This window comes from Furipterus horrens, unplaced genomic scaffold (assembly GCF_987537825.1).
Source record: "Furipterus horrens unplaced genomic scaffold, mFurHor1.1.pri manual_scaffold_4, whole genome shotgun sequence".
NCBI classification, from domain to species: domain Eukaryota; kingdom Metazoa; phylum Chordata; class Mammalia; order Chiroptera; family Furipteridae; genus Furipterus; species Furipterus horrens.
In genome coordinates, this window is record NW_028327174.1 from 120,773,720 (window position 1) to 120,798,440 (window position 24,721).

Here is a 24,721-nt window from a genome sequence, read left to right on the forward strand (position 1 = left end):
GTATCATGGAATTGGTGGAAGATCCTATACAGTTTGCTCGGGATACATGCATATGAGAGGTAAGACTTGCTTTACAATTACTCAGTGCAAAATGAGCCACTAAAATGGCATAAAATGAAGTCCAAAAGAGCATGTAAAAATCAACACCCACCACACAAAAAATCCTTGAGAAATCTTATGGTTCTAGAAAAACAAGTCCAGACCAATATCAGGTTCAGACATACCAGACAGGCTTTACAATTACTCAGTGCAAAATGAGCCACTAAAATGGCATAAAATGAAGTCCAAAAGAGCATGTAAAAATCAACACCCACCACACAAAAAATCCTTGAGAAATCTTATGGTTCTAGAAAAACAGGTCCAGACCAATATCAGGTTCAGACATACCAGACAGGCCAAAATCTAACATCAAGCTGAAAGAAACTAATAGAAGCAGCACACAGACTGTCACTCAGAAAAGAAAAGTGAACAGGTCAGAGCAGGTTTGGCTACTGTCTTCTACAGTTAAAGACTCAAAGATGTACCACACAGCTCAGAAACTAGTTACAAACATTTATTGTTGTCCACAGAATTCAAGTTATTCTTCCATTTTTAACATTTCTACAGTGAGTTTGTGCTTATGTATATATTTTCTATAAAACTTACAAACAAGTTTTAGTACATCAGTGCTAAGTGAAGATTTTACCTTCAATTCCTTAGAAAAAAATTATCTGACACAAATTCAATGTGTTGGATGTCATTTACCAAAATACAAGATGTTAATCTTATTTGATGGTTGAAGTTCACTTCTAAGTAATGGCTTTTGTGTTTCCCGAGATTTCTCTCATTTTTAATGAGGTCATCCAGTCATTCAGGACATTAACACAAGTTGCCCTCATCATGAATTTGTTGAATCTGATTGCTTTTCTGACGACTAGGCTAAAAAAATTAAAAAAAAAAAAAAAAGGCAGAGCCTATCAGCCACTTCTGTAGTGCTCTCTCCCACAAACTGCACTGCACAGAGAACCCTCTACACTGAACTCCCTGCTTGCACTGTGTTTCTGCTATCTGAGCCAGCCCTTATACAAGTTTCCTGGATCCTATTTCAACCAATAGGATAAGCTCTATTCTGACCAATTGGGACAGTGTCTTTGGACCAAACTGCAGGGATTTAGGTTTCTCATTTACATGGACAAGCTAACTAGGAGTGGGGACTTCTGTCCATATAAGCCATCTCCCCTTGGGCTTGGAGAGTGCACTTTCTACAGAAGAAAGAAGACTGCATTTCCTGGGCTAAAAATGAAACACCAAAGATGTCTCCCTGGAGCAGAGCACAGCAGAGCAGGGCAGAGAAGACCATTGTGGGGCAGACAAGACTGGCCCGATGGCAGCCTCACAGCCATGTTGTATCACTGCTTATAATGAATCAAGTTCTTCTTCACTGCACCCCAAATTGAGGATTCCTGTTGGCATTTAATTGGCACCAACAACCCTGGGTTGACAGGTTTTACCCCACTCTAATAGTTTGCTAAACTGTATGCATTTAGCCAGTAGACCAAAATCTGTAAGAGCTAAAGACAGTACAAACTTAATTACTGCTTTTAAAAAGACAGCTGAGAAAAATTTGTTAGTGGGGAATTGTTGCACCATTATTCAGATTCTAACTTCTTTCACCTTGTGCTCTATGTTCAATACACAGCACCCAAGTCTGCCATAGAAATTTCTCCATTCCAGTATAACACAAAATAGGAAAAATGTAAGGTGACTCTTTAAGGCCAAACTTAGCTGAAGTGTAATAGTGTCATATTCCATGACCAGTCCCACCCAGATGAAAGACAGAAGAAAAATTTAGACAAGCTTGTGCCTACTAGAAAAAGTTTTGTTTTGTTTTTAAAGACAACTTGCCAGTCTATGTGACGTTAGCTTTTCACTACTGTTACCTAATAAGGTATGGGTTTCTTTAGGACTTCCCAAATTCATTACATGAAAGGGTTTTCACCTCTGGTGTGCATTCTGTTGTGATGTACTTGAAGAGCTGCCTTACGGACAAAAGTTTTCCCACATTCATTACATTCATATGGTTTCTCCCCTGTGTGAATTCTCTGGTGTATTCTGAGAGTTGAATTTTGGGCAAAAGCTTTCCCACATTCATTACATTCATAGGGTTTCTCCCCTGTGTGAATTCTCTGGTGTGCACTGAGGTGTGACTTTTGGAAGAAAGTTTTCTCACATTCATTACACTCATAGGATTTTACACCAGTGTGAATTCTCTTATGAACTCTGAGGGTCGAACTATGAGCAAAAGGTTTCCCACATATATTGCATTCATAGGGTTTCTCCCCTGTATGAATTCTCTGATGTGCACTGACATATGACTTCTGGGAGAAAGTTTTTCCACATTCGTTACATTTATAGGGTTTCTCCCCTGCACGAGTCCTCAAATGTGCTCTGAGGTGTGAGGTCTTAGAGAAAGTTTTCCCACACTCATTACATTCATAAGGTTTCTCTCCTGTGTGAATTCTCTGATGTGCCCTGAAGGCTGAATTATCAGCAAAAGTTTTCCCACATTCACTACACTTATATGGTTTCTCCCCTGTGTGAATTCTTTGATGTGCACAGAGATGTGTCTTCTGGGCAAAAGTTTTCCCACATTCATGACATTCATAAGGTTTCTCACCTGTGTGAATTCTTTGATGGACTATGAGGGCTGCTTTATAGACAAAGGTTTTCCTACATTCATTACACTGATAAGGCTTTTCCCCTTTATGAATTCTCTCATGTCCACTGAGGTATGATTTCCGGGAGAAAGTTTTCCCACATACACTACATTCATAAGGTTTCTCCCCTGTGTGAGTTCTCTGGTGTGTACTGAGGTGTGTCTTCTGGGAAAAAGTTTTCCCACATTCGTTACATTCATAGGGTTTCTCTCCCGTGTGAATTCTTTGATGGACTATGAGGGCTGCATTACAGACAAAGGTTTTCCCACATCCATTACATTCATAAGGCTTTTCCCCTTTGTGAATTCTCTCATGTCCACTGAAGTATGATTTCTTGGAGAAGGTTTTCCCACAGTCATCACATTCATAAGGTTTCTCACCTGTATGAATTCTCTGATGTGATCTGAGACCAGATATATGGACAAAACACCTTCCACATTCATTACACTCATAAGAGTTCTCCCCTGTGTGGATTCTCTGATGTGTCCTGAGGGTTGAATTATCAGCAAAAGTTTTCCCACACTCATTACACTCATAGGGTTTCTCCCATGTATGAATTCTCTGATGTTCACTGAAGTATGTCTTAGTAGAGAAAGTTTTCCCACATTCTATACATTCGTATGGTTTCTCCTCTGTGTGACTTCCCTGATGTTCTTTGAGTTGTGCCATCCTGGAGAATGAGTTACCATATTTATTCCTTTGGTAGAGTTTAATCTGTGTGTGTGTTCTCTGGTGTACTAAGAAAGCAGACTTCTTGTAAGATTTTCCAAATCCATCATTCTCATAAGGTTTTTCCTTTTTGTGAACTGTCAGATGTTCACTGAGGTTTGGCATCTGACAGGAAGTTTTCTCACATTCACTACATTCATAGAGACTGACCCCCACATGAGTTCCAGGATAAGGTATAGTGTGTGAATTTGAACAAAAGAATTTCCCACATTTCTCACATCCACAGGTTTTCTCCCCTGCGTGGGTCTTCTGATGGTGAATGAAGTGTGCTTTCTGGTAAAACAATTTACTGCATTTGTTACTTTCAAATGACTTTTCTCCTGTGTCACTTTCCTGATGTACACTGAGGAGTGAGTTTTGATGCCAAGATTTCCCATGTTTATGACATTGGTAGGATTTCTCTTCTGTCTGAGTTTTCTGATGTATTATAAGGTCTAAGTCCTGGTAGAAGGAACTTGTACAGCCATTAGAAACACAGGATTGATCACCAGTTTGTGTCTTCTGATGTACCAGATGGGCTGAGCTTTGGATCAAGTTTTCTTCACATTTATTGCTTTCAAAAGAGCGCTGTTCTGTAACAGTTCTCTGAGGCTGAATGAGAGGTGAAATCCTGTTGAAGTTATTTCCACTTTCATTAAATTCGTAGTGTGTCATAGTCATGTGAACTTTATTGTATTCCACAATGGTGGTTTTGCCATATTCGTTAAGATCAAAGCATTTCTCCCTTGTGCCAGTTATTATGTGGTTAAGTAGAGTTGCCTTATCACAGTTTTTCCTAAATTCATCATCCTTACAGGATTCCTGTCCTGTTAGAGAACTATCGGCAGTAACACAGACAACAATGTTATCATGTAAAACTTTTCCAAATTCATTACTTTCAAAAGGTTGCTCCAGAGTTTGAACTTTCTGATGAACTTTCTTATGACTGACAACTTTCATATTTTTGTTATATTTGTAAGACTTCTCTTCAGTATGGGTTTTCTCATGTTTAGTATCAAGCTGCAACTTTTCACATTCCTTTATATTATCAGTCTTCTTTCTTGAATAGTTACTATCACTAATAATTAAGTCAGAAACAAGTGGCAAATTCATGTTACATGAGTCACATTTACAGGGCATTTTTCCTGAAAAATCTGGAATTCTATCCAGATTAATTGGTTTTCCTAAAATTTTCTCTCCTTCTTTACTCGATGTTTTGTTATCAATGAATACTACTTGCCACAGAGGTTTCTCTTGCTTTTCCTGGTTCTCCTCTATGTGAAAATCAACTTGACAATATCCTAAAATAAGAAAAATTGAAAACATCTTATGAACCTTACATTTCTTATTGAGAGGAGCACAATGTTATGCATTATAATATTTCCGGTCATGTTCCCAAAGATTAATAATTCATGCATACAGACAGAAAGATACACATTCTCTCTCTGCTCATCCAAGTTGTTTAAAAAAAAAACCAGTAGGTATTCCAGGGCTAACCAGAATGGAGCAGCCTCATTCTGCCAGGTCCTCCCCCCTTGCAATTAAAAATCCCTGAAAAACAAACAAACAAACAAACATGATACAAAATAAAAAGAAGGTGGACTTCAAGATTTTTAAAAAAGTTATGGAAAATAATTTCCAGATTTTCTTTCTGCTTCCCATATATTTTATATGGGGTGCTGGGCTGGAGAAGCCTGCAACTGAAAGTGAACAATAGGCAGAGACAAAAAAGTGCCATAAGAAACCTATCCTCTCTAGCCAAAGAGCTGAGAAAAAGGTGATCTAACAGAAGAACTTTTTAACAATATCCACCAACTCAAGCCTCCCCCTAACACCTCCCCCCGCAAAAAAGCTTCCCTGTAGTTCTACCACAGATATAAAGCATCTGCACATTTTCCTCCATGAGCCAAACCAAGAGTTTATAGGAAAGATCATAAAGAATTCTGAGAAATTTCCATTCATAAGACATTTTGGGAAATGGTAGCAGCAACCACTGCCAAAATTCCACCTGGAACCACATTCCTATCTACTCTATAAAATCTAGTTGGGCAAGAGCAACAAATGTGTTGGTTCCAGGCACTGGTGGCCAACTCATAGCAGGCAGGAGAAAAAGAAGAAGGAAAACAAAAAGTACAGAAAAAAGGGGCAGGGGACAGGAACACACAGTAGGCCCAATATTACTACTAGAAGAGATGAAGCAGCACTTGTAAAAGGCATACCCTCAAAACCAGATACAAAAACACTAAAAAGCAGCTGATTTCACATTATTCTCAAATGTGCATAAGCATTCATTAAGACACACTACATTATGGGCTATACAACAAATCTTTACAAATATAAATCATATAAAGTATTATCTCAAGCCATAGAGAAATTATACCAGAAATTAGTAACACAGTTATTTTCAGAACTACAAATATATGTATTTGTAAGTTAATATGCTTATAATTGAATCATGGGTCAAAGAGGATGTCTCAGAGAAAAGTAATGTATTTTGAAGTGAATGAAGACAAAAACTATTCGAAACATAGAAATTTGTGGGATACAGCTAAATACTATGACATAAAGTCACAGCTTAATATTTTTTATATTACCAAAAATAAAATGCCAGTTACCTAAGCTTCCATTTTAAGAAACTAAAACAGAGAAGTTAAATCTAATGAAAATAGAATAAAATAATAAAGATTAGAGAACATAAAGAAATTGAAAATAACAGAGAAAAAACAATCAAACCAAAGCTTACTTCTTTGAAAAGACTTTTATTGATAAAAACCAACCAAGGAAAAACAAAAAGGTATATTATCAATATCAAAAATAAATGCAAGAGAAAATATAACTACAGATAGAACAGATATTAAAGATGATTTTAAAAACTAAGATAAACTCTATGCCCATAAGTTTGACAGTTTACATGAAAATGGACCAATTTCCTAAAAACAAAAATCTATAAAACTCATTCATGAAGAAAAAAAAAAAACCAACCCTAAAGAAATCTAGAGACTTCCGGCCAAGATGGAGGTGTAGACAGACATACTGTGTCTCCCTCCACAACTAAGAAGGAATACAACTACCTCAAAACTAGAAACAACCAGAAGTTCCAGAAAATCAAAGTACATGGAAGTCCAGCAAACAAGGATATAAAGAAGAAATACTCATCCAGACAGGTAGGAGGGGCGGAGCCCAGGCGGAGAGGACACGGTGTAGTGGTGGCAGCAGTGGCAACAGCAGCAGGCTGTTGGAAAGTGCATGTACACGTTTTAAAAAGTCAGGAGGGACACCTGGGGAGCGTTCCCAGCTCCTCACCAGAGCAGCTCACTGTCCCAGCTCCGGGGAAAATCAAGCCTCATTGCTTCTGACTGTGCAAACAAGAGGGGGTTGAGACGGAGGCAGAAACTGCAGGTCTCTCAGCAGAGTCCGCTTGTTTAAAGGGCCCCATAGACCTAAAACATCCACAGACCCACCCACCCTGGGAACGACGGCCAGGACAGCAGCTAGAGGGGCGCCAGTCTGGTGTGGAAGTGGGAGAAGTGCCTGGAAAAGGGGCGAGTGCTGGGCAAGCAGCATTGTTCCTTCTCAGACCCCTCCCCCGCATACAGCGCCACAATGTGGTAAAACAGGTCGCCTGTTACTGACAAATACCTAAGGCTCCACCGCTTACAACGTAGTAGGAGCAACAGCTCTCCCTGGGACATGAAAGCAAACACAGGAGACTTCCGTCCAAGATGGAGGCCTAGACTGACACGCTCCCTCTCCCTCCATAACTTAAAAGGAATACAACTACCGCAAAACCAGCAATAGCGAGAAGTTCCAGAAAATAAATGGAAGTCCAACGTATGGAGTTATAAAGAAGTGTTGCTCATCCAGACTGGTAGGAGGGGCAAAGCCGGGGAGGAGAGGTCAAGTTGTGCTGGCGGTGGCAGCAGCAGTGATGGCAGCAGAACAGTGGTAAGCACAGATGCTCATATTTAAGGGGAGGCGAGAAGCGCCTGGGGACCACCCCTGGCTGCAGACCAGACCCATCAGCTTGCGATTCCAAAGCCGGGGAAGGCAGATCCCCATTGCCTTGGACTGTGAGGCCCAGTGGGGGTGGGGACGGAGGAGGAGGCTCCCAGTTTCTCAGCGGAGAGTGAATAGCAGGAATCCATCTTGGACCCCCACCCCCGCAGAAAATGCCCGATTGTGACGAATGCACAGGGCTCTGCCCACTATAGCGTAGAAGGTGTGACAGCCCTGCCTAGGAAGCAAAGGTAAACACAAAACTGTTCAGGATGGCACAGATCATGATAGAGATCCCAGTGACACAGTTGACCAGACAGCAAATTTCTAATCTAACGAAGCAGCAGATAGGAAATCTTTCTGAGGCACAGTTCAGAGCTTTGGTTATATGAATGCTTACAGACCTAACAGCAGATCTTAAACAAGACAGGGAAGGAATGAAGGCTAGTCCTGCTGAAATGAACAAAAATGCATACAAAACGAGTGGTGAGGGCAAAAAAACCAGGGATCAAATCAAAATCAACAAATCAGAACATAGGGAAGGAACAAACAGTGAACCAGTGCAGAAAGAGGAAACAAGAAGCGAGGAAGAGGAAACAAGAAGTGAGGAAAATGAGGAGAGGCTCAGAAACTTATCGGACAGCTATAAGCGGGCAACATCCGAATCATAGGGTTGCCAGAAGGTGAAGAAGAACTAGAAATGGAAAAATTATGTGAAAAAATAATGAAGCAGAACTTCCCTAACTTGGAGAAGGAAATAGACTTACAGGTCCAGGAAGCACAGAGAGTTCCAACAAAACTGGACCAAGGGAGAACCACACCAAGACACATTATAATCAAAATGTCAAAACTAAGGATAAAGAGAGAATCTTAAAAGCAGCAAGAGAGAAGAAGAGAATTACATACAAAGGGGTCCCAATAAGACTCTCAGCTGATTTCTCAAAAGAAACTCTGCAGGCAAGAAGGGACTGGCAAGAAATATTCAAAGTAATGAAAAGCAAAAACCTACAACCATGATTACTCTATCCAGCGAAGCTGTCATTCAGAATAGAAGGGCAGAGAAAGTGCTTCCAGGACAAAGTAAAACTAAAGGAGTTCATCAGATTCAAACCAATCTTATATGAAATGTTAAAGGGACTTGTTTAGGAGAAGGAGGATCAAAACTATGAACATTAAAATGAAAACTTCATCACAACAACCAACAACAGAAGCTAGGGAACCAAAACAAAGGCAAACTAAGTAGGTAATGAGAGTGGGGAAAGAATTATAGGTATGGGGAACATTACGGGGGGAGGTCAGTAGGGAGGTGGAAGGGGGGAAAAGGAGGGAGATGGTACAGGAATTAAGAAGCATAGTAGAAGGGAGTGGAGTATATAGGAAGATGCTGAAAAGAACTATATGCACAATCAATGGACATGGACTGAGGGGGGGGGACAAGTGGAGGGAGGGATGTCACTGGGTGGAGGGGAACAAAGGGAAAAGAAATTGGGACAACTGTAACTGCATAATCAATAAAGCATATTTTAAAAAAATCTAATATGTGGTCGCAAAAATATGTAGTTCAGAAAAACAGCTGCTGAAACAGATGGTGTTAACTAGCGAAGTTTATCAGATATTTAAAGAAATAATACCAATTTTAAATAATCTCTTTGTGAAAATGCAAAATGTGGAAATATTTCCTAAACCATTTTATGAAACCTGCGTCATCCTCATAGCAAAACCAAGCAAAGACAATTCAAGAAGAGAAACCTACAGACCAATATCACTCATGACATAAAGGTAAAAATACTGAAAAACAGTAGCTAAAGGCACACAGAAATATATAAAAATAAATAATAAACCAAGATCAAGCGAGATTCATCCCAAGAACACAAACTGTTATAGTATTCAAAAATCAATCATATTAATTGTCTAAATAATTAATATCACACAACCACATCAATTAAGGTAAAATATTTGCCCTGGCTGGTGTGGCTCAGTGGATTGAGTGCCAGCCTGTTAACCAAAGGGTCACTGGTTCATTCCCAGTCAGGGCACATGATGGGGCTGCAGGCCAGGTCCCCATTTTGGGGGCATGCAAGAGGCAACCACACATTGATGTTTCTTCATCTCTCTCTAAAATAAATAACTAAAATCTAAAGAATTTTTTAAAAATGTTTTTAAAGGCAAAATATTTCACTAAATTCAAAATCCATTCATTAACCTAATATAAAAGGAATCTATACAAGAGCCTATAGCTAACATCGTACTTAATAGAGACTGAATGCTTTAACCCTAAGATTAGGGAAAAAGGGTACTCTCAAAAGTAAATAGCTTTTTGAGTAGAAAAAGGTATTTGCTTCTACTCAAGATTGTAATGAAAGCTCCAACCAATACAATAAGGCAAGAATAAAAAAGATACAGAGTAAGTCTACAGAGAAAAATCACAGAAAGATCTTTTAAAAAAACTCCTTGAACTAATAAGTGTTTCCATCAAAGGCAAAGTACAAAAGCCAATGATATACAAATAAATGATCAACTGGAATTTGAAATCAGATATACAATGTAATTTACCATAGCACAAACACACACACACCAAACTGGTATCTGTATGCTGAAACAACTGATGAAATAAGTCCTAAATAAATGGAGAGGTAAATGTTATTTATAGATTGGAATAATCCATATTTTTTACGTGTCAATTCTCTTTAATTTGATCTAAAGATTTAATTCAATCCAAGTTGATGCCAGCATGCTTTTTTTTAAATACCAAGAAGCTAGTTTTAAAATTCATACAGTAGAAAACTGATGAACTCACAATACCTAATTTCAAGAATAAGCTACTATAATAGTAGATATATAAAAGGAATAAAGATGCCATAGAAAGAGATCATCTTAGACATACAGAATATAGAACTATATACATATACACTCATCTGTTTTCTAAGATTATGCAAATACTATTCAACAGAGATTTTAATCTTTTCAAAATAAGGCACTAGAATAACTGGACACCTTTTCAAAAAACTTGAACCTGACATATACCTCACGCTTCCTGTAAAAATTTACACTAGATGGACTTCCAGTCAAGATGGAGGTGTAGGTAGGCATGCTATACCTCCTCATGCAACCATAGAATTACAACCAGATCTCAAAACTAGTAACACCCAGAACCATCAGAAAAATCAAGGTGTATGAAAGTCCGATGACGAAGGATTTAAAGAAGACACGTTCATCCAAATGCGTAAGAGGACCAAAGTCACGGAGATGGGCAGAGAGGTGGTATGGAGTGGAAAGGCTACAGCGACGGAATGGATGGGAGGGATAAGCGAGCCCAGGTGCAGGCCAGATCACACAGTCCAGGGTTCCCGCACTGGGAAGACAGATCCCCAACACCTCTGGCTGTAAAAACCAGTAGGGGTTGGGGCGACAGAAGAAACTGCCAGGTTTTTGCCTTTTAAAGGGCCAGCACAGTCTTAGAACATGCACAAACCCACCCACCCTGGGATCCACCACAGGGGCAGCAGCTGGAACGGCACCAGTCACACAGGGGAAGGAGATGAAGTGACTGGAAATGGGGCGAGCACTGGGCAAACTGCCAGAAGCCAGGTGGCAGCACTGTCCCCTCTCCAAGCCCTTGCCACACAGCCACAAAGAGGTGAGGCAGGTTGCCCCACCCTGGAATTACTTAAGGCTTAGCCCCACACAATTTACAGGTAGCTTTTCTACATAGGCAATGCTACTAAGAGTAAAAGTAGTTCTACCTAATACACAGAAACAAACACAGGGAGGCTGCTAAATTGAGGAGACAAAGAAATATGGCCCAAAACAAAGAACACAACAAAACCCCAGAAAAAGAACTAAGTGAAACAGAGATAGCCAACAAATCAGATGCAGAATTCAAAACACTGGTTATCAGAATGCTCAGAGAACTCCTTGAGTATGGCAAAAAATTAAAGAAATAAAGGTTACACCAAGTGATATAAAGGATAATCTACTTGTGACCAACAAAGAAGGGAAGGAAGGATTCAAACCAACTATTTGGAACATAAGAAGATAAAAACATTCAACCACAACAAAAAGAAATAAAAATTCAAAAAAATAAAATGAGGATAGGCTTAGGGATCTCTGGGACATCTCCAAACATGGCCAACATCTGAATCATAGGGATGCCAGAAGGAGAAAGAGAAGAGCAAGACATTGAAAACTTATTTGAAAAAACAATGAAAGAAAACTTCCCTAATTTGGCAAAGGAAATACACACACAAGTCCAGGAAGCACAGAGAGTCCCAAACAAATTGACCCCAAAGAGGAATACACTAAGAAACATCATAATAAAATGCCAAATATTAAAGATAAAAAGAGAATCTTAAAAGCAGCAAGAGAAAAGAAGAGAGTTACCTACAAAGAAGTTCCCATAAGACTATCAGCAGACTTCTCAAAAGAAACTTTTCAGGCAAGAAGGGACTGGCAAGTATTCAAAGTAAGGAAAAGCAAGGACCCACAACCTAGATTCGTCTAACCAGCAAAGCTATCATTTAGAATGGAAGGGCAGATAAAGTGCTTCCCAGACAAGGTAAAGCTAAAGGAGTTCATCACTAACAAGCCATTATTACAGGAAATGTTAAAGGGACTTATTTAAGAAAAGAAGACTATCAAAGCCATGAACATTTAAAAGGCAACAAACTTACAAGTATCAACTACTGAATCTAAAAAATAAAAACAAAAACAAATCCAAACTAAACAAACAACCAGAACAGGAACAAAATCATAGATATGGAGATCATCTGGAGGGTTATCAGGTGGGAGGGGAAGGAGGGGAATGGGGATATGGTGCAGGGATTAAGAAGCATAACTGGTGGAAACAAAATAGACAGGGGAAATTTAAGAATATTGTAGGAAATGGAGAAGCCAATGAACTTACAGGCACGACCCATGGACATGAACTATGGGGAGATTCTGCTGAAGGGAAGGGGGTACTGGGCAGAGGGGGCAAAGGGAGAAAAATGGGGCAACTGTAATAGCATAATCAACAAAATATACTTAAAATTTTTAACACCAAAATGGATCAGAAAGTGCAAAATGGGAAATTTTTTAAATTCTAGAAAATTGAAAATCACAAGAATAAACCTGTAACTTTGTGTTACGGCTACATAGGTGAGATTGAACACTGAAACGGTGTATAAAGTAAGCAAAGGATTTTTAATAATGGCCAGGAGTTGGGCAGACCCTGAGCTGGTCTCTAACATGCTCCAACCTACAATGGAATCTAAACGCTGGGTTTTTATACTGGTGCAGTCTCTTTGTTTCTTCTTTGGCGGGAAACAGCCTTAGGAAGAGGGGGCTGGGCAGGACTGCAGGAATGTCTTGGCAGTAACAGGAACAGAAATTCGCAAGCCTATAAGGTTATCTCCTGCGGCAGCATAGCTCTTCAACCAGGGACAAACTCCCTGTGAAGCAATCTATCTTCAAAGGCCTAGACATTCTGCAAAGCACAACCTTCACAAATGTTATAAACCAGACACAAGCAAGCAAATGGGAGGTGATAGAGGCTGAGGTACTTTTAGCTTGTAAATCACTAATTGCTATAACACTCCTTTTTACATTTCTTTTTCCAAGGCCTTTTAGCATGTCCTTGCTACTTTACAAAGAACATTTAACGCCCTTACATACCTTTGAAACTTTTTTTTTTACAGGGAATATTTGGTGCCCCTACATTTGAATTCCAATATTTCTAGACAGGACAACAAAAGTATGGTCCTTACAGAAAATTATCAAAGTTAATGTTCAGTTTTAGAAAGTCTTTTGTGAAACCATGCCAACAGAAGAAGTGGAATGCAGCTTTACTACTATCAAGTGGGAAAAGAAGTCCAGGGACCCCACTAAACCTCTATTGGCACCCCTGGGAGTTGAAGGAGAAAGTTGCCAAATTAATACTGGGCAGGTGTAAGAGATCAGGCTCCCACTAGCCTTCTTTAATACTATTCACCCTATATTTTATCGGGTGTCAATGTACCTAAATCATCTTCATTCTTCTTTCCATCTGTACTTAGTGAGTGAAGTAGGAAGGAATATATTTACTCCATCTTTCTTCTGGTTAATCTTTTTTATATCTTATTAATTCATTCTCTAAGCACAACCATGAACATGTTTTCCTTATCATTATTTAAAATATTCCTACTTTTGCTTTGAAAATCAGCTATTTAAGCCACCTAAATCCTATTTTATGTTTCAATCCATTAGGTTACCTCAGGATTCTTTCCCCACTGTTCTGTGGGGATAGTGCCATCTGTCAAAAACCAATAGTCAATAAAGAATGTTTTTTCTTTAGCTCTCTTTTCTGTTTCACTAATTTATTAAACTATCTCATCTCCTACCCTCTGTGCCCCCCGGATGCATACTACTTAACTACTCAGAGTTTTATGTATATCCTTGATATCTGGTAGAGTAAGTCCTCCCAGACCACTCTTCTTTAATGAATGGAATTTTGGTTTGATATTACAGTAAGCCTTCATAAAAAATTTCCATTTGAATTTTTATGTAAAATTTCACTATCTTTTCCTTTGTCTTTGTTAGGGTGAGCTCAAGTTTCATCCATTTTATTGTTTTATTTCTCAATTTTCCAGTTTATTACTACTTTCATTAGTACATTTTTGTTATTGTTCTTGCTTAATTAATATAAATATTTACCTATGTTCACTAACTTAGTTGTATCCTAAGGTTCCTAATATGCAATTTATTTTTAGTACTTTATAAATGTCATGCAGTTTTGAATTTCTTTTTATACACTGCTTAAAAAAGATAAATTTTAAATTCCATATCAATGTTTTTTACTCATTTTACTATTAACTTCTACACTTATCAAACTATATTGAGAGAATATTGTATATGGTGATTCTAACTTGTTGAATTACTGCTTTCTTTTCTATTTTTTATTTTTTAAGTGTATTTTATTATGTTGTTACAGTTCCAATAATTTTCCCCTTTGCTCCCCTCTGCCCAGTACTCCCTTCCCTCGAGCAATCCCACCCCACTTAGTTCATGTCCATAGGTTGTGCATATAAGTTTTTGGCTTCACCCTTTCCTATATTATTTTTAACATCCCCTTGTCTATTTTGTACCAACTGATTATGCTTCTTAGTCCCTACACCATTTCCTCATTTCTCCCCCTATCCCCTCTCAGCTGATAACCCTCCAAATGATCCCCACACCTATGATTCTGTTCCTATTCTGGTTTTAGTTGGATTTTGTTTTTATTTTTTAGATTCAGTTGTTGATAGCTGTGAGTTTGTTGTCCTTTTAGTGTTCATAGTTTTGATATTTTTTCTTAAGAAAGTCGCTTTGACATTTCATATAATAATGGCTTGGTGAGGATGAACTCCTTTAGCTTCACCTTGTCTGGGAAGCACTTCATCTGCCCTTCTATTCCAAATGATAGCTTTGCTGGATAGAGTAATCTTGGTTTTAGGTTGCCTTTCATCACATTGAATACTTCTTGCCAGTCCCTTCCTGCCTGCAAAGTGTCCTCCGAGAAATCAACTGATAGTCCTATAGGCACCCCCCTGTAGGCAACTCTCCACCTCTCTCTTGCTGCCCCCAGGACTCTTGTCTTTATCTTTCACCTTTGGCATCTCAATCATGATGCGTCCTGGTGTGGTCCCCTGTGGGTCCAGCTCACCAGGGACCCTCTGTGCTTCCCAGACGTGTATGTCCATCTCCTTTGCAGAATTTGGGAAGTTTTCCTCATTCTGCACTAGTTGACTGTTTTTTTCTTCCTTATGTTCCAAATCATTGATTTGAACCCTGGTTTCCTTCCTTTCACCATTGGTTTTGTGTGGATTTTCCTTCGTTTCACTTAGCATAGCCTTCACTTCTTCTCTTATGCATTTGCCATACTCAAGCATATCTGTCAAGCCTGTGAGCATCTTTATCACCAGCGTTTTGAATTCTGCATCTTTCAGGTTGTCTATCTCCTCATCTGTGAGGTTGGCTATCTCCTCGTCACTTAGTTCTCCTACTGGAACCTTGATCAGTTTCCCCTTTTGGGCCATACTTCTCTGTCTCCTCATTCTGACAGACTCCTGTGTTTGCCTCCACGTCCCAGGTAGAGCTGTCACTCCTGTTAGGTTATAAGGCGCGGAGCCTTAGGGATTTGTCATTACAGGAGGACCTGTTTTACCACATTGTGGTGCTGTATGTGGGGGAGGGGTCAGAGAGGGAACAATGCCGCCCACCCAGCACTTGCCCCTTTTCCAGGCACCCCTCTCATTTCCACACTGGACTGGCACCTCTCTAGCTGCTGCCCTGGCTGTCATTCCCAGAGTGGGTGGGTCTGCAGACGTTCTAGGACCATGGGGGCCCTTTAAACAAGGAGATTCTGCTGAGACCGGCAGTTTCTGCCTCCACCCCAACTCTCACTGGTCTCCACAGTCATAAGCAATGAGGCTTGATTTTCCCCGGTGCTGGGACTGTGAGCTGCAAGGTCTGGTGAGGAGCTGGGAACGCTTCCCAGGTGTCCCTCCTGACTTTGAAATGTGTGACTGTGCTTTCTGTCAGCCTGCCGCTGCTGCCGCTGCTGCCACTGCTGCTGCCGCCACCACACCACGTGTTCTCCGCCCCAGTTCCGCCCCTCCTACCTGTCTGGGTATTTCTTCTTTATATCTTTGTTATCTGGACTTCCATGCAGTTTAATTTTCTGGAACTTCTGGTTGTTTCTAGTTTTGAGGTAGTTGTATTCCTTCTTAGTTGTGGAGGGAGACGTAGCATGTCTGTCTACACCTCCACCTTCTATTGATTTCTTTTTAGACTAAAACTGTATTTTCACTACCTTATGATTATTTCATGGGAATCTGAAAGGCTTATCCTTTGATTTCCGCATACATATACACAAATATATGGTTCACTTTAATACATATACCATTTATATTTTCTATAGGCATAATTATTTATTGCCCACAGTTACTATTTAATCAGATGAGGTACAACAGGTCCACAAATAACTACCTTTCATTAAATGTCATTTCGTTATAACACTGATGAGAAAATAAACAAAAAAAATATCCATTCCCAGGCAGGGCCACAGTTAATACATTCTCCTCTGTTTGCGTGGTTCTCTTGGGGTATTCTGGGTCCCTTTCACATCCTAAGATGTGCATATTAGGTGAACTGAAATGTCTACATTGCCCCTCAGTTTGTGTGGCATGTGAGAACATCCTATGATGGCATCCCACCTTAAGCTGCCTGGATAGGCTCTGGCCACCTGCAACACTGAACTGGAATAAGCAGGTTGAAAAACAATTATGTATAGCTCATATATCAGTATGTAGTATAGGAAGTGTTTTAGATCTTTATTTAAAAGTCTGGTGATGTTTTTCCAGTAGGAATTTAACTCTTGTTTATATCAATTAGCCTATAATAAAGGTGGTTTCATTTTAGGTCATTACACTTAAGAGGCAGTTTCCAAAAACCTATCAACAATGTTAAGTAAAGACTTACTGTATACTACGAAATCCTAATCCAACTGAATTTTAAGTTCTTAGAAATGTATTTTGTGTTTTATGATCATTGATATCATCTTGTTTGGTGCAGTCAATTCAAATGCTTAAAGGTTTTCTTCAACCTGTGCTCTTGCACAAGAGGGTCTCCTTTTAAGAAATATATTGTCTACATTCAAACATGAATAATAGAAGATTAAACCCTAAATTATTTTATTTTTATTACATTAATAAATTCACTAGTCTTTTATTACAATCTTTCTAAGATACTTATTTAGGGATATCTTTTTTTACCAATTAGTATTATCAAATCATTTACATTTAGTGACTGGGAAATATGATTGATCTAAATTATGTCAATCTTTATGTTAAACTATTTGTTAAATGGTTTCACAATAAAAAATTTCAGTTGAAAACACTTAAGATGATTTTACTTTTTTGCTTGAGGAATTATATTACAACTATAACTTCTGAAATTCCTGGACTTGTTCATTAATTTAGACAAAGGCCAATAAGCACATGAAAAGATGGCTGACATTATTAGTGAGCAAAGAAACTCTTAGGGACTAAATTGTATCCCTCCTCCCAAATTCATATTTTGAAGCCTTAACCCCCAATGTAACTGTATTTAGAGATAAGACCTTTAGGGAGGTAATTAAGATTAAATGACGTTATAAAGGTAGGGACTTAGCTCTACAGAATTAGTATCCTTATAAAAATAGGAAGAGACATCAGAGCTCTTTCTCTCTCCACAGGTTCATAGAAGAAAGGTCATGTGAGAAGGTGTTCATATGTAAGCCAGGAAGAGAGGCCTCACTAGAAATAAACCCTGTTGGTACTTTTTCTTGAACTTTCAGCCTCGAGAACTGTGAAAAGTAGCCTGGCCAGGTGGCTCAGTTGGTTGGAGTGTTGTCCCATGCACCAAAATGTTGCAGGTTTGGTCCCTGGTCAGGTCACATATGTAGGTTGCAGGTTCGATCCCTAGTCGGGGCACACATAGGAAGGCAACCAATGGACGTTCCTCTCTCACATCTCTCTCACATCTCTCTCTCTCTCTCTCTCTCTCTCTTTCCGTTTTCCTTTCACTATAAAATCAATAGACACATTCTCGGGTGAAGAGGAAAAAAAATAAACTGTGAGGAATAAATACCTATTATTTTAAACCACCCAGGCTATGATATATTGTTATGCCAGCCTAGCTGACTAATACAGAAATGCAAATCAAAACCTCAATGAAAGAGCACTTCACATTCACTAGGATGGCTACAATCAAAAGTCAGATCAAAGTGCTGGTGAAGATGTGGAGGAATCAGAGTCCTCAAGTGCTATCATTAGGAATGTAAAACAATACAGCCCCTTGCGAAAATAGTCTGGTAGTTCCACAGAGTTACCATAAGGCACAGCAACTCCACTATCTATAAACTCATGAGAAATAAAAGCATATGTCCCTCCAAAAACTTGTAAATGAGTGATTATATCAGCATTACTCAATAACGGCCAAAAGGTGGAATCTCAAATGTCTACTGACTGATGAATAAATATTATTTTTTCCATAAAAAGGATGAAATACTAATATATGCTACAATATGAACCTTGTGACACAAAATAAAAGAAACCAACCACAAAAGAACACATCATGTGTACTTCCATTTATATGAAATGTCCAGAACAGCCCAATCTACAGAGACAGAAAGTAGATTAGTGGTTGCTGGGAATGGATGGGCCAGAGGATAGGGAGGTAATAACAGCTAAATGGTATGGGGTTTCTCTCTAAGTTGAAGAAAACTGACTGTGGTGTTTATATGTGTCTATGATTATAATAAAAGCCATTAAACTGTGTATACTTTAAATTGGTGAAGTATATGATATGTAAATTATAGCTCAATAAAGCTGTTTAAAAGGAAACACAACTTCCAAAGTATTTCCCTCTAAGGGCTAACTACCCGAGGAGTTTCCTTCTGTCTGAGTTCACTCACCTGGGTTCGTCTGGTTTAGGAATTTTTCTTCTAAGGACCAGAGGTCCTCACCTTGCTCCAACTTGAAGATCACCTGGGGTTTGGTAATGCAATACCCTGTGAACATAACAATTGAGGGTATACATAACCAGATCCATAGGCCTTCAGTTTCTGAAGGTGGAGAAAGATAAAGCGGCAAGAGCAAAATGAAAGTATCCATCTGCAGTTTTTAATAGGAAAGTAATGGCACAAACATTGTTTGTATTTCTCTAAAGGTTTCAGTTACTTAAGCCTCTTAACCAAAAGCCTAAATATTAAATTCTATAAAGGGTCTAGGTGTTTTGATAGTTTTTTAAAATAGGAAATGTATTCCAGAGGGAGTCACAGGATAAGGTCTGCTCACCCACGGAGATGAGGTGGCTGTAGTTCTCCAGCATCACATCTCTGTACAGGGTCCTCTGAGCACAGTCCATCTGTCGCCATTCCTCCTGGGTAACCTCCACAGTCACATCTTTGAATGACACTGATCCCTGTAATAACATATTTTGTTCAAAATTTCAGAATTATGTGACAAAAAAAATACCTTTGAGAACAATAATTTTTCTCTATATTCTTAAGGCCTTAAAACAGATATAAAGGATGTCTAATTTGGACCCAATTTGTCTTTAACTTTGGAGTTACTCAACTGGCTAAAAAGGCTTTTAATATGCCATAATTCATTTATATTTATAAATAATAGTTTTTAAGACAAAAAGAAATTTAGTGTAAAGGAATTTCCTACAACTCTTCTTCTATATCCCAAGGAATTAGCCTGGTTATTCTAGAATTCTAGGATGTTGAATCCCTCCTTGGATAGTGTTACCATAAATAATGGGAGCAAGGAGGAATACTTGTAAGCTGTGAACTTATATATAAATAAATGTGTAAGAAATATAAATCTAGAGCTCATGAAGAGCAAAGAACAACTTACCAAGGAGTTGGAATCAGAGAAATCAGTGTAAGAGAATACTATCTACACTAAAGTAACAACAGCTATAATGAAAGGGATATAATCACAGAGCAGAAGCAGCAACCAATTTTATAACAACTTTCTTAGGTAGCTATCCAGTCTAGCAATTATCGAGCTGCTTCTTGAATGCTGGTGCCAATGATATTTGGGACAAAAAAGGGATGAAAACATATTAGAATTTCTAAGGTGACAGATCTGTTCATATTGCTACTGAAAGGTCTATGGAATGTAAAACTAGAACTGTCCTTTAAACTAATATACACTTGGTTTTAGAACACAAAAAGGAGATCTAGGATGAAGACAAGTATTAAGGAGTTACTGGCAATTTAGGTGGTAACTAAAGTTTCAGGGGCAGTCAGACACCAACTTGAGCATGTAGAAATTGAGCCAAGTACTAAAAACAGCATTTGAGGAACCATGAATATTAAAGAGGCTGGCAGTAAAAGTACAGGCCACAAAGCCAGAGAACTTTTTTAAAAAGTAAGAATAGAACCATGAAAGAGCAGAACCTTGGAAAATAAAAACACGGAAAGTTTCCAAACAAAAGACTTCAAAGGGGCTGGGAGGGAGAAGTGAAAAGTTGCTGTTCATGGAATATAAAGTTTCACCTGTGAAAAACATTAAGTTCTAGAGATCTGCTGTACAACATTGTACCTGTAGTTAAAAATACTGAATTGTATACATAAAAATTGGTTGAGAGTAAATCTCAGATTAAGAGTTCCCATCAAAATTAAAAAATAGAAAATGAAGTATATTAAGAGATAAGAGGACAGAAACAAGTTTTTTTCATTATATGTCCAATTATATGTTCATTCATGTCTTCAGTATTACTGAGTAAATACCTACTCTGAGTGAAGCTCAGTACTAGTAGATGGGAACTAAAACAAATAAAAGAACAGAAACACCTCTCATTAAATTTAAAAGTGTTTAATTTGGTGGCTACCTGAGGTGGTAGGTAACAGTTAGAGCAAACAATGGCCAATAAAGAAGCTTAAAAGGAAATGCTGGGGAATGAAATGTCAATGAAGATTCTGAAAAGCTTCAATATATTCCTGAGAATCTAGAAAGCCACATACAAGCATAGGTACTCGAAATATGTATTTATACAGAGAAATTTTAAGGATATTCAGTTGATTCAACAGCAGAATGTTTTAATTCAACCCCTGTGTTTGAGTTTCTGAAAAACAGTATTGAATAAGTTTATATATAGACAGTATTGAATGAGTTTACATATAGCATTAAGTCTTCTACTTTTAACGAAGAATGAGTAGAGGCGACACTCTATATTACTTTAGGGTTATTAATGGAAAGTTGTTAACTAAATCATCTACTTGGAAACAAGTATCATTTTTTATCTTCAATTGTCTTTACATTATCTGACAAATTAGTTTTATCTTCTTACCAATGTCAGCCTTTAAAGAAGTATTGTCTGACACTATGACATAAATATCAGAACCCTCAGAAATAAATTTGGTAAATTTATAATACCAGAGAATCTGCATATAGTCACATGTCAACTCTGCTCTGCTATTCATTTGTACTTCTATATTTTCTCTGAATGTATCTGATCCATTTCTATTTTTCCATGTTAACAGAGACACACTTAAGCCCTTATAAAATCCAATGTAAAGTAAAGTTTATTAAAAACTAAACTCACCTGAGCTATATTCATTTTCTGCTGCTCCTGCAAAAAGGAAAAAAACTGTGAAGGTCCAGCTGGGGAGAAGAAAACAGAAATTGAGTCATGAGAAACTGGGTCTGCCTTACAAGCCTTATATTCATCTGCCAAAAAATCTCATAAAACCAAGTGGAGAAAAAGCTTCCCTATGAAAGAACGTGCCATTGACATTTTTGATGAGGAATAGGAAGAACCACACAGAGGAAGCACCACCTGAACACATGCATCTCTGATATGATCATGTGGGCTTAACCTTGCATTTTGACTGAGTAACGTAAATTGTTTTTTGTCAATGAATTAACAATTTAAGCCTTCTTATGATTAATTAAAACAAAAACATTTTAAATAAGTAAATAAAACAGAGGATTTGTTAAATAAATTCAGGTACACCAGAGGTGAAACCCTCTCCCTTCATTAAAACTAATGTAATAAAACTACTCAGGCTAGACTTATAATCAAGTTTGTGTTGTCTTTAGTTTTCACAGAAAACTCTGAAATAAAGATGAAACACTTTATGTAAGAAATATATTTAACTTTTAGTTCTTAATTGGTTGCAGTTTCTAGAAAAGATCTTTTGATAAGATGTTTATAGTACTTACCTGTGAGAGTAAACAGTACCGCACTGCTGCTGTTTGGTTCTGCCCTGGGGAACTACAAAAATCATTCATTTTGGGCCCAATATTTTTGGGCTTCCAAAAATATCCAATAGAGAAAAACCCTTCTACTATCATTTTATTGTCTCTATATTCAGGAAAGAGGGGGCATCTGGATAACCCTAGGTGCCACATGTGGTGATGGACATGGTATGAGAGTAGTTCAGAATCTGGAGTGAGATCAGAATTAAAAAACAAACAAACATGGCATTGTTTAGGATTTTGTCAGCTCTGGCTGGTTACACCTTCCCTGGACATCTGTACTCACCAGCCATCCACTGAAGTGCCTTTTTCTGTGCAGCCTAACACAGACTAATCCCTCACAACCCCAGGTTCCCACCTTCTGTAGGTTTCTACTGTCACACAGTGTACGATGGCTTCTGGATGTGGCAACATCACCAAGTCTGACTCATGCCATACAGGGATCAAGAACTGCTTCTAGTGGAGCAAGTCAAGGTCTGCTCCTTTCTAGAAACTTCTGCCTCTGTGCTGAAGCTCTGGTGAGGGGTCTGTCAGAAGGACTGTTCTTCCCAGTGGCAGCTGTTCCTGGGGCTCCCTCTTTTATGACTTCAAAGAGTTGCTTTGCTCCAAAGGGTCTGGGACCTGAGCCTGAGAAACAAATTCACTTTATTTGAAATCTTCATGTAATTCTAAACATGCCCCTTTTGGAATTCACTAAAAATGTATTATGCAGTACTATAGCCATTAGCTGCATGCAACAACTGCACCTGAAGTGCGGCTACTGTATTGAATTAAATGCATCGATAAAATTAATTTACCCTCTTTTTCTTTTACTGTTACTACTGAAAATTTTTAATTTTACTTTTATATTATATTTGCATTATCTTTCCATTGGCCAGCACTGCATTAGATGATCAGACTGGGCTTTTCAGGATGGAGACAGCCTGAACAGTTGAAGGCACAAAGGCCTCAGTCTGACCCAGGGGCTCTGGAGAAAACCTACAAATCCCAGATTCACTTACCAAATGGTGAGATTCTGTCCTCATTCACTTCATAATCGTATCTCTGGGAATTTGGGGACAGGCTACTTTGCTAAGTGCTCCAAAGGTTGCAACCCTGGTTGGGGCAGGGAGAATTATTAAAAGAGAAAGAGATAGGGAGTAAAATCTATACTTGCGTCCTACTCCTGTCATCAACCAGCTTGTGCCCCCACGGAAGTCCTTTCACTTTTTAAAACAGCCTGTTTATACCGACAAGAAGGCTTGTTGGTTAAATGAAATAAAGGAAACAAAGTGTTTTTTGAGAGCAGTTTACACAGTGATTAATACAAGCATTTGACAAAATAGTTTGCAGATGACACCTTATTTAATTCTAAAAATAATTGCACGAACTACTATTAGTAGCCCCCCGTTCACCGTGAACGTCACGAAGGTGCATTTCCCTCCAGTCACCTTCAGTCCCCACACGGGGCCCCACAGAGCACCGTCTCCTAAGGAGGTTCGGCCCCATTGCTCCACGGGAGCCGGAGAGGCGGACCTCGTACGCCCAAGAGGCCCGGGGAGAAGATGGCCCGCCTGGAGGTCCCCGGGACCTACCTGACCTGCAAGGATCCAGTGCTCTGAACCCCGGTGTACAGCCTCTGCTCCCGCACAGACCCAGCAATGCAGACAGTGATTCCCTCTTGGGCCCCAGAGGGCGGAAGAGAGGCGGCAGGACTGGTGTGCACATGCGCAGAGTGAGCACAAGGGGACTATTCCCAGAGACTGCGCAGTAGGTCCACACATACAAGACTACATTTCCCATGAAACCTTGAGACCGACTAAAGTAACTTCTGAAGCGTTCCAGCCTCATTAGCCAGTTGGACCTAACCCCTGGAAACCCTGAATCTATAGCGATTTGGGGTTAGGCTTTAGGTTCTAATAGCACCTTGCAAAGCGTGGTGCTTTGATCGGATCCGGGTTGCAAAGGCAACAGCTGCAAGAGACAAAATTGGGAAACATGAATATGAAGTAGATATTAGAAATATTGAGGAAAATTACCATTATCTTGGTTAGTGTGATAATACGGGGTGAGCAAAAGCAGGTTAATAATAACAAATAATACAATAAAAATAAATAACAATATAAGAATAAACTGTGTTTTCTGTACTCACAACTGTAAACCTGTTTTTGCCCACCATTGTATTTGGACGATTTAAAAAGTTTTTTTTTTTGATACATACTAATATAATTACAATTATAAAATTGTATAGTTATAATTTGCTTTTTAAAAATTAAGCAAAAGCATTAGAGAACGCAAATATAGAAAAAGGTTAAGAATCATTAAATCTATGTAGTATGTGTATATGATACTAATTTTACTATTTCTACTATTCGGAGTGTTTGAATTATTTTTAATACACAGTAAAAGATGTGGGATGGGGTGGGATGGAAGCAGATTAGGGTGTTTACTTTCAAGAGATACTCATCAAGCTGCCAAGAGAAGTAAAGATACACACAAGAATCCCTTTCATAGTTGTGTAATAGAACAAAACCAGAAAATAGAACCAGCATTAACATAAAAGAGGAACATTTGTGACCATGGGGTTGGAGT

At 38.7% G+C, this 24,721-nt stretch overlaps 1 protein-coding gene across 1 annotated transcript; it reads right to left on the bottom strand.

The window, feature by feature from the left end:
* Positions 1-288: 288 nt before the first annotated feature.
* LOC150012759 (uncharacterized) lies at positions 289-23,857 on the bottom strand. The gene is given in 6 exon segments (XM_090274004.1): positions 289-1,978; positions 1,980-4,705; positions 18,850-18,945; positions 19,232-19,358; positions 21,495-21,553; positions 23,725-23,857. Coding segments are annotated over 6 exon segments (3,180 nt in total). The 3' UTR covers positions 289-1,939.
* Positions 23,858-24,721: the final 864 nt, after the last annotated feature.